Source organism: Narcine bancroftii, chromosome 7 (genome assembly GCF_036971445.1).
Source record: "Narcine bancroftii isolate sNarBan1 chromosome 7, sNarBan1.hap1, whole genome shotgun sequence".
NCBI lineage: Eukaryota > Metazoa > Chordata > Chondrichthyes > Torpediniformes > Narcinidae > Narcine > Narcine bancroftii.
Genome location: NC_091475.1, coordinates 2090374 through 2104031, shown reverse-complemented (window position 1 = coordinate 2104031; position 13658 = coordinate 2090374). Strand labels below are relative to the sequence as shown.

The window sequence follows — 13658 nt, the reverse complement described above, 5'->3', positions numbered from 1 at the left end:
ACAAGCCATTTATGTTAAAAGAGAAAGTTTACAACAACCCTAATGCTCTTTCTCTTCTTTGTGATTTGCAGAAGCTCCTCGACTTACGTTGGTTCAACTTACAATTTTTCAAAATTTTGATGGTTGTTAACACTATATTTTATGATTAAATTTTTTTTTCCAGTATTCAACATTTAACTGTAAAATCGGCTTTGTTTTAGATAAATTTGCACAGCTGAAGGCTATGGTAAGTGTACTGAGCACGTGAAAGGGGGGCTAGGCTATAATGTTCAGTTATCTTTTTGACTTAATATTTTTCTACTCACAATGGATTTATCTGAACGTAACCTCATGTAAGTCAAATAGCACCTGTATATCCCTTTAATTCCTATGGAATATTGGGAGGCCTATAATATAACCCAGGCACAGTGATCACCACTTTCTTATTCTTAAATTCTAACCATATGGCATCATTGATTGATGACCCCCCCCCCCCCCCCTCCACCTCATCTCCATTAAGTATTGCTGTTATGTTCTCTCTAACAGTAGTTATTTAATCCCTAAACAGTCATGCTGCTCCTCCTGCACTCCTCTCTATCAAGTCTAAAACTTCTCTATCTTGGAACATTAAGCTCCCAGTCCAGCTCTTCCCTAAACCTTATTTCCATAATTACAATTTCATATAATACACTCTCTTCTTCTTTTTTCTTTCTTTGGCTTGGCTTCGCGGACGAAGATTTATGGAGGGGGTAAAAAGTCCACGTCAGCTGCAGGCTCGTTTGTGGCTGACCAGTCCGATGCGGGACAGGCAGACACGATTGCAGCGGTTGCAAGGGAAAATTGGTTGGTTGGGGTTGGGTGTTGGGTTTTTCCTCCTTTGCCTTTTGTCAGTGAGGTGGGCTCTGCGGTCTTCTTCAGAGGAGGCTGCTGCCCGCCAAACTGTGAGGCGCCAAGATGCACGGTTTGAGGCGTTATCAGCCCACTGGCGGTGGTCAATGTGGCAGGCACCAAGAGATTTCTTTAGGCAGTCCTTGTACCTTTTCTTTGGTGCACCTCTGTCACGGTGGCCAGTGGAGAGCTCGCCATATAATACGATCTTGGGAAGGCGATGGTCCTCCATTCTGGAGACGTGACCCATCCAGCGCAGCTGGATCTTCAGCAGCGTGGACTCGATGCTGTCGACCTCTGCCATCTCGAGTACCTCGACGTTAGGGGTGTGAGCGCTCCAATGGATGTTGAGGATGGAGCGGAGACAACGCTGGTGGAAGCGTTCTAGGAGCCGTAGGTGGTGCCGGTAGAGGACCCATGATTCGGAGCCGAACAGGAGTGTGGGTATGACAACGGCTCTGTATACGCTTATCTTTGTGAGGTTTTTCAGTTGGTTGTTTTTCCAGACTCTTTTGTGTAGTCTTCCAAAGGCGCTATTTGCCTTGGCGAGTCTGTTGTCTATCTCATTGTCGATCCTTGCATCTGATGAAATGGTGCAGCCGAGATAGGTAAACTGGTTGACCGTTTTGAGTTTTGTGTGCCCGATGGAGATGTGGGGGGGCTGGTAGTCATGGTGGGGAGCTGGCTGATGGAGGACCTCAGTTTTCTTCAGGCTGACTTCCAGGCCAAACATTTTGGCAGTTTCCGCAAAGCAGGACGTCAAGCGCTGAAGAGCTGGCTCTGAATGGGCAACTAATAATACACTCTAAGCTCAGTAAAAACACAATGCTGGAGAAACACAGCAGTGTCCTTTATATAGCAAAGGTAAAAATACATAACTGACGATTCAGCTCGAGCCCTTCACCTTGCTTCAGTGAGAGGAATCAAAGTTCAGCCTATTACACCTTGATGAAGGGCTCGTCTGAAACGTCGGTTATTTATTTTTACTTTTGCTATATAAAGGACACTGTTTGACCTGTTGAGTTTGTCCAGCATGGTGGTTTTACTTCAACCACTGTGTCTACAGATTTGCATGGTTTACTTCACTCTAAGCTCACCTGACTTACCTGTATTACTGTAAATGTAGTTGAGCCTGCCAGCTTCCCATACTTCCCAACATGTAGCTTGTTCCCTCCACCCATTGGGTCTTTCTGATTTTCCTCCCCACTTGCTGCAAGGTTACAATGCTTCCCACCCTGCTGCGACTGAGTTTAAACACCAGGTATGCAAAAACTTCCCTGCAAAGATATTGGCCCCCTTCTAGTTTAGGTAGTGGTGCCCCCTTGTACAGGTTCCACCTGCCCCAGAATTGATCCCAATGATCCAAGTACCTAAACCCCTCCCTTCTGCAATCGTAAAGGGGAGAGAATTCCATAGATTCACCACTTCTGCAAGGAGTTCCTTTGCACCCAAGTTTTAAATGCTCATTCCTCTTCACTTGTAACTATGTTTCCTTTTCAGTTTTCCCACCAGTGGAAATATCTCAACATCAAACCTGACCTGTTCCCTGAGGATTTTATGTTTCAATTATTTTCCCTATTTTAAATTCTGGAGAAACAAATCTATATTTTTAAAGATCCTCCCATCCCCGTCCAATGTTCAGGTCATTCAGGCCCAAATTAAATGCAATCATTGATTGATGACCCTCCCCCCCCCCTCCATTTGGGGCAGGATATGTCGTCCACATGATTGGCAACAAACTTCAGAGATACAGGAAGAGATTACCAGGTTGACACTGGAAAGACTTGCCTATCTTCTTAAAGCTTACTGGTGAAATGTCCTCACTGACTGATGGGAAATGTTGAGCTCAGTTATTTAATCTGGGGGAAGGAACCTTTGGGTGGTACTATGAACTTTGAGTCCATGTGCTGGAAACGTAAAGAAACCCAGTTAAATGGGAAAAGAGCACACCATCTCACAACCACCCACCTGCCCAGTTAGGTACTTCCTTCCCACCTGCAGTTCCAATATTGCAACTCAGAACCCACAGAACTGAAGTGGAACCATCATCCCCAACAATAGACAACAGACAATAGACAATAGGAGCTGGAGTAGGCCATTTGGCCCGTCAGGCCAGCACCGCCATTTTAGATCATGGCTGATCATTACCATCAGTACCCCTTTCCAGCCTTATTCCCATAACCCTTAACTCCGTTACCCACAAGAGTCTTATCTAACTCTCTTTTGAACATAGTCAGCGAATCCGCCTCTACCACCCTCTGTGGCAGAGCATTCCACAGATTCACACTTCTCTGGGTAAAAAAATGTTTTCTCATCTCCGTCCTCAAGGGCCTACCCTGTATTCTTAAACTATGCCCTCTAGTCCTCGTCTCCCCCATCATTGGGAACAAGTCATCCGACTTCACCCTGTCTATCCCCCTGATGATTTTGTATACCTCAATCATGTCCCCCCTCATCCTTCTAAACTCCATCGGATACAAGTCCAGTTTCTCTAGCCTTTCAGCATATGTCAACCCCGCCATCCCTGGAACTAACCTTGTAAATCTGCGCTGCACACCCTCTAGAGCTAGTATGTCCTTCCTCAAGTTTGGAGACCAGAACTGGACACAATACTCCAGGTGGGGTCTTAAATGCTTATTGTCAACTTCAGTAAGCACTTTTAGAAACAACAAACTGTGTGAGTTTGTGGCTCAGAAAATGAGTGTTCGATTGAGTTGATGACACAGGAAAAGAGCTATCTGTGGACTGTGATTACGTAAAGTGGGGTCTCACCTCAGCATGTGCAAATTAACACACAACACCTGTTTGCAAAATCCAAAGGGACAGGTTAGCACAGATCTATTGTAGCTAAAATTCATTAAAAGGATAATTTTTCCCATCTTCAAATAGGAATAATTGTTTGCTGCAGTCTGATGCAATTTGCTTGCTCCTTTTGAATAAGCCATTTAGTCATTAGTGGTGGATCTATCTCTGTATCAAATAATGTAAAAATCCATTATTTTCTAAGGGGTCAAACAGAAGTGATAGATATATTCACACTGTTCCTACAAAAATAACAATTTTAAACTCGTGACTTGTTTTTGTTTCATTTGGTAAATAGCTATAATACAACATGCTCTATTAAAAAAATCACATAGTATCATCCAAATTTTGCTGGAAGATATAATTGCATTAAAACTATATCCAACCCATGGGCCAATCACATCAGGAGCATAAAGATGTTCAAAAATTTGGTTAAAACAGTGTAACTTCCAATATCATGAGGCATAAAAATCCATCATGTGAAGTATTTATGCTCCATGCAATGTAACGATCAACCCTAATCTGAACCTAAACTTAATTTTCTTACTGCTCTCACTAACACAAATACAATCTGAAACCCCAGTATCCAATTTCTTTTCAACATACTTTGGGAAAAATAAGCAATCCCAAGGGATCAAACCCATTTTTAAGATTAGTTGCTAATTCTGGGATTAGGGTGAAGAAGTAATTACTCAGAGCTTTTGTATATTGTTTAATTTATTTTTTGGTCCCTCCCTAAATATAATACAAGCATGTATTAAGGTGAGTACAATTTTTTATCATCCAATTGTACAAGTACCAACCTAAAGAAACCTCATTCTCCAGTGCTCATTGTAAAGCAGTGCAAACACACATGATACATGTGCACAGTACACACACACACACACACACACACACACACACACACACACACACACACACACACACATATATATACACACACACACACAAATATTAAAATTAATAAATATTATCATTAAATGAACAGTTGTGTCATGGAGGGTTTGGATGAGCAGATCATCAGTCATTCAGCAAACTTACTGCCTGAGGGAAGAAATAGTTTCTCAGCCTGGTGGTTCTGGCTCTGATACTCCTGTCTCTCTTTCCTGATGGGAGTAGCTGGTAGATGCTGCAGGTACGGTGGTAGGGGTCCTCACTGATTTTGCAAGCCCTCTTCAGACAACAATCCTGGTAAACCACATCGATGGGAGGGAGAGGGAGACCCAATTATTCCTCTGCCATTCTTATAGTCCTGTAGATCGATCCCCAATCTAATTCTCTACAGCAACCGTACCACACTGTGGTGTAACCAGCCAGGACATTCTCGATAAAGCTCCTGTAGAAAGTTGACAGGATGGTGGCCAGTAGCCTTGCCCACATCAGTCTTCTCAGGAAGTGCAGTCGCTGTTGCACCTGACTGACAAATGAGATGTTGTGTGACCAGGATAGATCACTTCCTAAGTGGACTCTGAGGAACTTGATGCATTTCACTCTTTTCACTACTGAGCTATTAATGTGTAATGGAGGGTGGTCATCCCTGGTCCTCCTGAAGTTCACAGTCATCTCCTTTGCATTATCCACATCGAGACTCAGGCTATTATGCTCACACAATGTCACGAGGTTTTTCACCTCTTCTCTGTAGTGTGTCCTCATTGTTGCTGATGAGATCAACTAATGTCGTGTCATCTGCAAACTTGATGACATTGTTGGAGCTGGATCTGGTGATGTAGTCGTGGGTCAGTAGCATGAACAGGAGTGGGCTGAGCACACAGCCTTGAGGTGTGCCAGTGCTCAGCACGATGATGGTCGATGTTCTGCAGCCGACCCAGACAAACTGTGGCCTTTCCCTTAGGAATTTTGACAGGAAAGTTAAAACATCTAAATTATGAAAGATTATAAAACTGAGCTGAAAATGATCTGAACATGTTACTGAATGATGTACAAAAGGTGATAGAGCAAATAATGAGGAAAGCTAATCGATTCTCACTTGGGAAATTAAATCCAAAGTAGAGACACACTAATTCAGTTCTATAGCGCATTTGCAAGACCTTCATTGGGAGCAGCGTCGGCCGCCACTGATGTTGTAAGCGATGCGACGTGCAAGAGTAATAGCGTGCATGCGTGGGTGTGTTAAGCATCAGTATATGGGTGATGAATCTCAGATGCAGGAGGAGGAGAGTGTGAGTGTCAGGATCACCCATGTGGCAGTGAGCCAATGAGAAGGTTCGAGGAGTGGAGCTGGGTGGTGTTTGGGGAGAGGAGTTGAGCTGGGTGGTGTTTGGGGAGAGGAGTTGAGCTGGGTGGTGTTTGGGGAGAGGAGTTGAGCTGGGTGGTGTTTGGGGAGAGGAGTTGAGCTGGGTGGTGTTTGGGGAGAGGAGTTGAGCTGGGTGGTGTTTGGGGAGAGGAGTTGAGCTGGGTGGTGTTTGGGGAGAGGAGTTGAGCTGGGTGGTGTTTGGGGAGAGGAGTTGAGCTGGGTGGTGTTTGGGGAGAGGAGTTGAGCTGGGTGGTGTTTGGGGAGAGGAGTTGAGCTGGGTGGTGTTTGGGGAGAGGAGTTGAGCTGGGTGGTGTTTGGGGAGAGGAGTGGAGCTGGGTGGTGTTTGGGGAGAGGAGTGGAGCTGGGTGGTGTTTGGGGAGAGGAGTGGAGCTGGGTGGTGTTTGGGGAGAGGAGTGGAGCTGGGTGGTGTTTGGGGAGAGGAGTTGAGCTGGGTGGTGTTTGGGGAGAGGAGTTGAGCTGGGTGGTGTTTGGGGAGAGGAGTTGAGCTGGGTGGTGTTTGGGGAGAGGAGTTGAGCTGGGTGGTGTTTGGGGAGAGGAGTTGAGCTGGGTGGTGTTTGGGGAGAGGAGTTGAGCTGGGTGGTGTTTGGGGAGAGGAGTTGAGCTGGGTGGTGTTTGGGGAGAGGAGTTGAGCTGGGTGGTGTTTGGGGAGAGGAGTTGAGCTGGGTGGTGTTTGGGGAGAGGAGTTGAGCTGGGTGGTGTTTGGGGAGAGGAGTTGAGCTGGGTGGTGTTTGGGGAGAGGAGTTGAGCTGGGTGGTGTTTGGGGAGAGGAGTTGAGCTGGGTGGTGTTTGGGGAGAGGAGTTGAGCTGGGTGGTGTTTGGGGAGAGGAGTTGAGCTGGGTGGTGTTTGGGGAGAGGAGTTGAGCTGGGTGGTGTTTGGGGAGAGGAGTGGAGCTGGGTGGTGTTTGGGGAGAGGAGTTGAGCTGGGTGGTGTTTGGGGAGAGGAGTTGAGCTGGGTGGTGTTTGGGGAGAGGAGTTGAGCTGGGTGGTGTTTGGGGAGAGGAGTTGAGCTGGGTGGTGTTTGGGGAGAGGAGTTGAGCTGGGTGGTGTTTGGGGAGAGGAGTTGAGCTGGGTGGTGTTTGGGGAGAGGAGTTGAGCTGGGTGGTGTTTGGGGAGAGGAGTTGAGCTGGGTGGTGTTTGGGGAGAGGAGTGGAGCTGGGTGGTGTTTGGGGAGAGGAGTTGAGCTGGGTGGTGTTTGGGGAGAGGAGTTGAGCTGGGTGGTGTTTGGGGAGAGGAGTTGAGCTGGGTGATGTTTGGGGAGAGGAGTTGAGCTGGGTGGTGTTTGGGGAGAGGAGTTGAGCTGGGTGGTGTTTGGGGAGAGGAGTTGAGCTGGGTGGTGTTTGGGGAGAGGAGTGGAGCTGGGTGGTGTTTGGGGAGAGGAGTTGAGCTGGGTGGTGTTTGGGGAGAGGAGTTGAGCTGGGTGGTGTTTGGGGAGAGGAGTTGAGCTGGGTGGTGTTTGGGCAGTTGAAGAGTGTAATGTTGAGTCTAGTGAATAATTAAAAAAGAAAGACAACTTCATGATGCGCTGATAGAAACGAGTGAGTGTATTCTTTATTTGTTTGTAAGCTGTGATAAATCAGTGCTTTTAAAAGTATACAGATTCGGTCATATTCAAGGACATGTGTAAATGCATTGAAAGGAACTCAGAGAACCTTTACGAGACTGATACTTAAAATGGGCACGTCGTCAAATGAGGAAACAGAAGACTATCTGCTGGATCTTAAAAAAGTGAGAGGGGATTTGACTTTGGTGATTAACAGGGCTGAATACATTGCCCTGTGGTGTGCTTGTGGTCAGCATAACAGTGCTCAGTGTTCTGCTACCGACCCACACAGACTGCAGGCTTTCCATTAGTCCAGAATCCAGTTAGAGAGGAATGTTGTCTCAGCGAGGACAACTTCTCCACAAGCCTCTGGGGTATAATCGTATTAAACACTAAGCCGAAACCAATGAACAGCAGCCAATGAACAGTATGAGGTATCATTCTCCAGGTGGGTCAGGACAGAATGGAGGGACAAGGCTATAGCAGCATCAGTGGAATCGCTCCATCTGTAGAAATTGAAATGGGTCCATTGTCTTTGGGAGGTGTGGTTTGATGCTTTCCATCATTAGGCACTCAAAGCATTTCATAATGGTGGAGGTCAGTGCCACTGGACGTTAGTCATTGAGGCCTGCTACTGTTGCCCTCTTTGGTAATGGGATAATGTTGGCGGTGTTGAAACCCGCAGGGACGATGGACTGCTGTAATAATGCTTTGAAGATGTCCATAAGGAACCTCCATCAGTGGGTCTGCACAGAGCTTCAGTAACCGACTGAGTGCATTATCTGGACTCGCTGCCTTGTGTGGGTTCACTTTAGATAGGGTTTGCCTTACCTCTGCTATGGGTATGCAAGGACCCATTCATCAGTGGGACATGGAGTTTTTTTTGGTGTCAAGTTGTTCTTCTTTATGAACCGTGCATAGAAAATGTTCAGTCTGTCTGGAAGGGAGGCATTGCTGTCTTTGATTGTGGTCTGTGATAGTTTTGATCCCTTGTCACATGTGCCTCATGTCACACAGCTGACAATGGTTCTTCTGAGCGCACCCACTCTTTGCCTTCCAGATAGCACTGAGTGAGTTTAGCCCTGGCTGATTTTAGTGCCATCTTGCCTCCTGTCCTGAAGGTAGTATTCCAAGCTCTAAGAAGTACAGAGACCCCTGTGTCCAACCATGGTTTCTGGTTCTCCCTGGTGGTGTAGCATTTGATCTCTGTGAAATCCTTGATGCACTTGTTAATGTAGCCATTCACTGAGCTCATGTACTCCTTGAAGTTTACCTGACCATTGTAGGGGGCAGCCTCCCTGAAACCACTCAAGTCCGTAGTCTCCAACCAATCCTGTGGCACAACTGTGCCCCCCACCTCTTTCAGGACCCAGAGTTGTTGTAAACCATGGAAAAGTTCCTTTTTTCATAGCTTGATACCCAATGAGATATTAGTTCATTATCAGTTTAGATTTCTGGCAAAAAGAGCATTACCCTACTCCCTGTTTGATCCATTAGCCAGAATGAACAAACTGGGATGCTATTGGAAGGTATATTTAACCACAAATATAGGAAACAAATTATTTTGTAAATGTTGTCTGTTATTTTACATTTTTTTCTTAAATGACTATGCAAATTAACACCATGTATACCTGCACTTACCCATTAGATTTCACAAATGCTTACCATGTGGTACTATGATCTGAAAAGGTTTGCTTGGGTTTTTCAAGTTCCAAAGAGTTAAACTACCATCTGAATGGCTACACATGAATTGCTTCCCTTCATGATGCCAGCTGATAGAATGGATAGCCTAAAAATGAAGTGACAATGAGCACTGTATCATGATTCATTGGTGCCTTTAAAACAACATAATTGTTGCCAAAGAATGTGTCCTGGCACCTTATATTCAACAACCATTGATAAAAATAAATATAATATATCCAGTACACAAAATTTCTTTCAATATCTTTATAACAAAAACATTTCACTAGAAGTCAATGAATTTAAAAATATGATCTGAATAGTTAAAACAATATCCTGTCATTAGCTTCATAACTTAGGCGAAAGATTTTATCCACACAATTTAACCGATCAATTATCAAGATTGGTATTCCATTAAGCATATGGCCTTACAAATCTATTCATATGTCTTCTCCCACTCATTTCTCCTTTCTACAGAGCTCCCACTCTACATGTTCTAATTCATGGTTTCTTCAAGAACCCTTCTGCCTGGATGCCCTTCAACTGATCAGTGAACAGGATATATTTTATCTACTTATTTGAATTCTTATGTTGTGCATCCAACCACAGCATTGCACATCTTTGAGCACATGTATCATGTTTTCACTTTTTCCCCTTTCTTCACACAACTGGGAGAAATTCCCAAGATACAAAAAAAATGGAGAGGAGTGTGGGAGAGGTGGGTAAGGATGGTACATCAGTCCTTAAGCTCGAAAGATAATTTTTCCGCTTTGTACATATCTGTGCACATTTCAAATATTAGACTAACCTTTCCCAAAATACAGGCAACATAAATAAACCCTGCAACTAACTAATTATGTTGTGTGAAATGGTTCTGCTTTCAGGCTTGTTGTCTTGTATCTTGTCAGTAGTTGGTTAAAGATTTGGTGGCAAATGGATTTTTGTTTATTGTACTTCCTTTAATATTAGGGTATAGTTCCAAAGGTTGCTCAGCTTTTCACTGACTGGATACTAGATCTTTTAGAGATTAAAGTTTATTCATAATTAATATGATTTAAAACAAGTAACTTTCATCCAGGTGGGGTGTCTTGGAGAGGGTCATTATTTATATCCTCTAACTTCTCAAACTAATTATTAGATATAGCTCCTTGTAACATTTTTATCTAGAGTACCAGTTTATTCTATTAACATAGGAGATTGTCATTTAGATACATTAAAATCCCCATTCAATCAACTGGAAACTCAAACAACCAGCAAAATAGAAAAACAAATAGGTCTTAAAATTAATGAAGAATAAATAAAGTTTTAAATAAAAGTTTAAAATTTTTAAAGTAAATATTCTCTGAAGCAACACACAGCCCCTTGGAAACAAACATTCAACTAGTGGAGCACCCTGGTTGAACCCCACCTGAAGGAGCTGTTTGAATGAAGAGGCGGTGCCCAGAATGAAGAGCTGGCTGGTACTGCTCGCCGCTGGTGCAACTCTCCCCCCCAACCTGGTCAAAGTCTTTATCGTTATTAGTATTAAATATATTAGTAAAGGCTTGGGGGATGGGGATTAATTATGATGGCAGCACGGTTAGCTTAGCGGTTAGTACAATGCTCGCAAATGGGGTTCAAATTTAAAGGAAGGTACACTGAGGGCCTGACAGGGATACTGGCGTGGAGCTGAGTCAGGTTATCAGTGCAAGAGGAGGAGTTAATTATGACAATGGCATGGTTAGCGCAAAACTGTTACAGCGCCAACAACCAGAGTTCGAATTTAAATTTTGTAAGTTTCGGAAATTACTTGATTAAAGTAAATTTAATAAATTAAAGACTACAGTCCTGATTTTTTTTCTCAATTACTTTACATTTTGCACCATCTTTTAAACCGTGCATTCTTAATGCAGATGTTAGTTAGGCATTGTAAGATTGAGTCTCAGTCAACTGGAAAATTCGTATATCTGACATCTGCGATCCCTGTAGTGCCAGATAATGGGGATTTTACCATATTTAGGAGTCTACAACAATGATCAAAAATAAGTGATAAGAAAATTGGGTTTATACAGTTCATTTAAATGAGTGTAGGACATTTTGGCACCCACAGTTTGACGCTGGACATTTTGGCCTACCGCCCCACTGCTGGTCGACTCTGTCCCCGAACCCCTAATGTTGCTGAAACTCCCTCCCCCAGCAAACAAGGGCTTTTCGTAGCTTATAGCAATATCTTTAAATTATTAAAAAGTCAGGGATAAATAAAAAGCAAGGACTTTGGGTAAATTATAATAATTTATTTATTAGAAGTTTAATTACATATAATGGAATATATATTTAATGGAATTATTATTTGCAGAATGTGATTATTTGTATAACAATAAATCCTATAATATTGTTTTCCTCTCCTCACAGATAGACTGACCAAAGGCCTTTATTTTTGATTGATCCCCAACTGTTTTTAATAATTTAAATAAAGTATATCACTATAAGCTACATAAAGCCCTGGCTTGCTGGGGGAGCAGTTTCCTGGGGTGGGGGGCAAGTTTCTGAAATACTGGGGGTTCAGGCAGTACTGCAACACTAGGCAGTGTGGCAGGACCTTGGCTAGCAAACAATGAGTGGGACGGGGAGACAGGCCAAAATGTCCAGCACCAAAATGTCCGAAGGGCTACAAAAGTTTTTTTTTGCCAAAATGTCCAACACCAAAATGTGAGCGCTAAAATATCTGGCATCAAAGTGTCTAATTTCTAATTTAAGTTAGTGTCTACATTTGGCAGTCATTAACAAACTAACCTTCAAAATATCTGGACACCCACCCTTACAAAACTAAGTATTTTGTCAAAATCCAGCATGAATTTCTAATTTCATCCCCTCTTTAAAGAATTCAACACAGGCTATCAACATAGTGCCATCTCTTAAAGTCACAATTGCTAATGTAGCAGACAGGGATCATAAAATCTAAATTTTGCATAGAACTAAAATTAGAAATTTTGAAGAGGATATTGATAGACACAGTCTAAACATATTACAATCATACAATAACGATGATTTCATGCTTTCCCAACATAAAACCTTTACTCACCTCATCATAATAAAACCTAAAATCTGCTCTCTTTGACCTCACGTCCCATAATACAACAGTTCCATTTTCAAACCCCAAGAGGAGCTGCAAGAGGAAATTGAAGATACATAGTCAATTTCAAATAAGCCTGTTTGCTTCAACTCGAACATGGGTGCCCAATGTCACGTGATTGTTCAGGCTTCACATCTGTAGACCTCGTCCTTTATGTATTAGTAGCACGCAAATTTCAATATAGAGCTTGTACAAGATGAGGGAGAGCATACTCACAGAGACACTTTAAATGAGAAATCCAATCAACTATTTATAGTCAAAAGAAGTCTCCATAAAATGCCAACAACAGAATTAATTGATTATTTTGAAATACAGAGAATTCATCATTAATTGGGGGATGATTTAGCAGTGCAATGTTTCAAAGCTCTGATCAGTCAGTTTAAAAGGATTTCACTTCCAGGCTCAAACCATTTTGAAAGTCAGAAAGTTTGCTGTTTGCATCTCAAACAGAGATGAAAAGATTTTATGATAGTTCTTGAGAAATAGAACAATGTTTTGGAAGAGAGAAACATCAAAGATTAAATTATGGTTTTTTTTTAGCATAAAGATGTTAAAAGGATCAGAAAAACTTCAAAGAATGTTATGTTGTCATACCATGTGACATGAAAGATTTGTACACAACATATGATTGAAATCAGACATTTTTTGAAAAAAAGTCACACTTGATTAAGAAAGAAATCATCATGGAAAACAGTCTCCATAACTCTTAGGCAAGATAAGAAATTTTTCAAATCACTCCTATTAAGAAATATCTCTCTAAAAAACAGCTCACCAAGAAATTTGTGAGTTTAGAGGTCTGAAGACATGATGTTTCAAAATGCTTCATAATTACATTTGAATTTAAAAATCTTTAAGTTCGACATACGATGTTTGATGCTGAAATTTAAAATGGACTTTTCTGATTTATTCCTAAACTATAATGGTTTGTGTTTTGGGCACACACACACACAGACATTTTACATTTGTGCATAGTGGGGTAAAGTTTAAAGTTAAGTAAGAAATGTTATGTAATGAATAGTTTAATAAAAAACTATTATTTTGAATTTACCATCCTCTGGTGAATTTTCCATTGCTGTTCTTTGTTAGTCCATAATAATCCTACTTGCCTGAATTTGGCCAACATGTCTCAAAATCTGCCTTGGGAAAAAGACAGTGATTATCTACCTTAGCTATGCCCCTCATATTATAAACTTCTATACGATGCCCCTTCACTCCACAAAAACAGTCCGCAGTCTATCTAGTCTCTCATCATAACTCATCCTGCCTATTCTAGCAAGATCTTTATGCATCCATTCTGGCTTAATCACATCCTTCCTACAGTATGGCAAGCAGAACTGTACACAATATTCCATGATCAGTCTTACCAACGACATATACTGTTG

At 42.5% G+C, this 13658-nt stretch overlaps 1 protein-coding gene across 8 annotated transcripts in view; it reads right to left on the bottom strand.

The window, feature by feature from the left end:
* The window catches only part of LOC138738384 (syntaxin-binding protein 5-like), a 267977-nt gene that overhangs the window by 123708 nt on the left and 130611 nt on the right, over positions 1-13658 (bottom strand). For 7 of the 8 annotated variants that reach the window (XM_069888457.1, XM_069888459.1, XM_069888460.1 and 4 more), the window contains 2 exons: positions 12226-12309; positions 9150-9273 (listed from right to left, as the gene is read on the bottom strand). In XM_069888457.1, coding sequence (XP_069744558.1) covers positions 9150-9273; positions 12226-12309 — 208 coding nt within the window. Of the gene's footprint in view, positions 1-9149; positions 9274-12225; positions 12310-13324; positions 13415-13658 lie in introns of those variants that run through there. The other variant, XM_069888463.1, reaches the window with a different exon arrangement.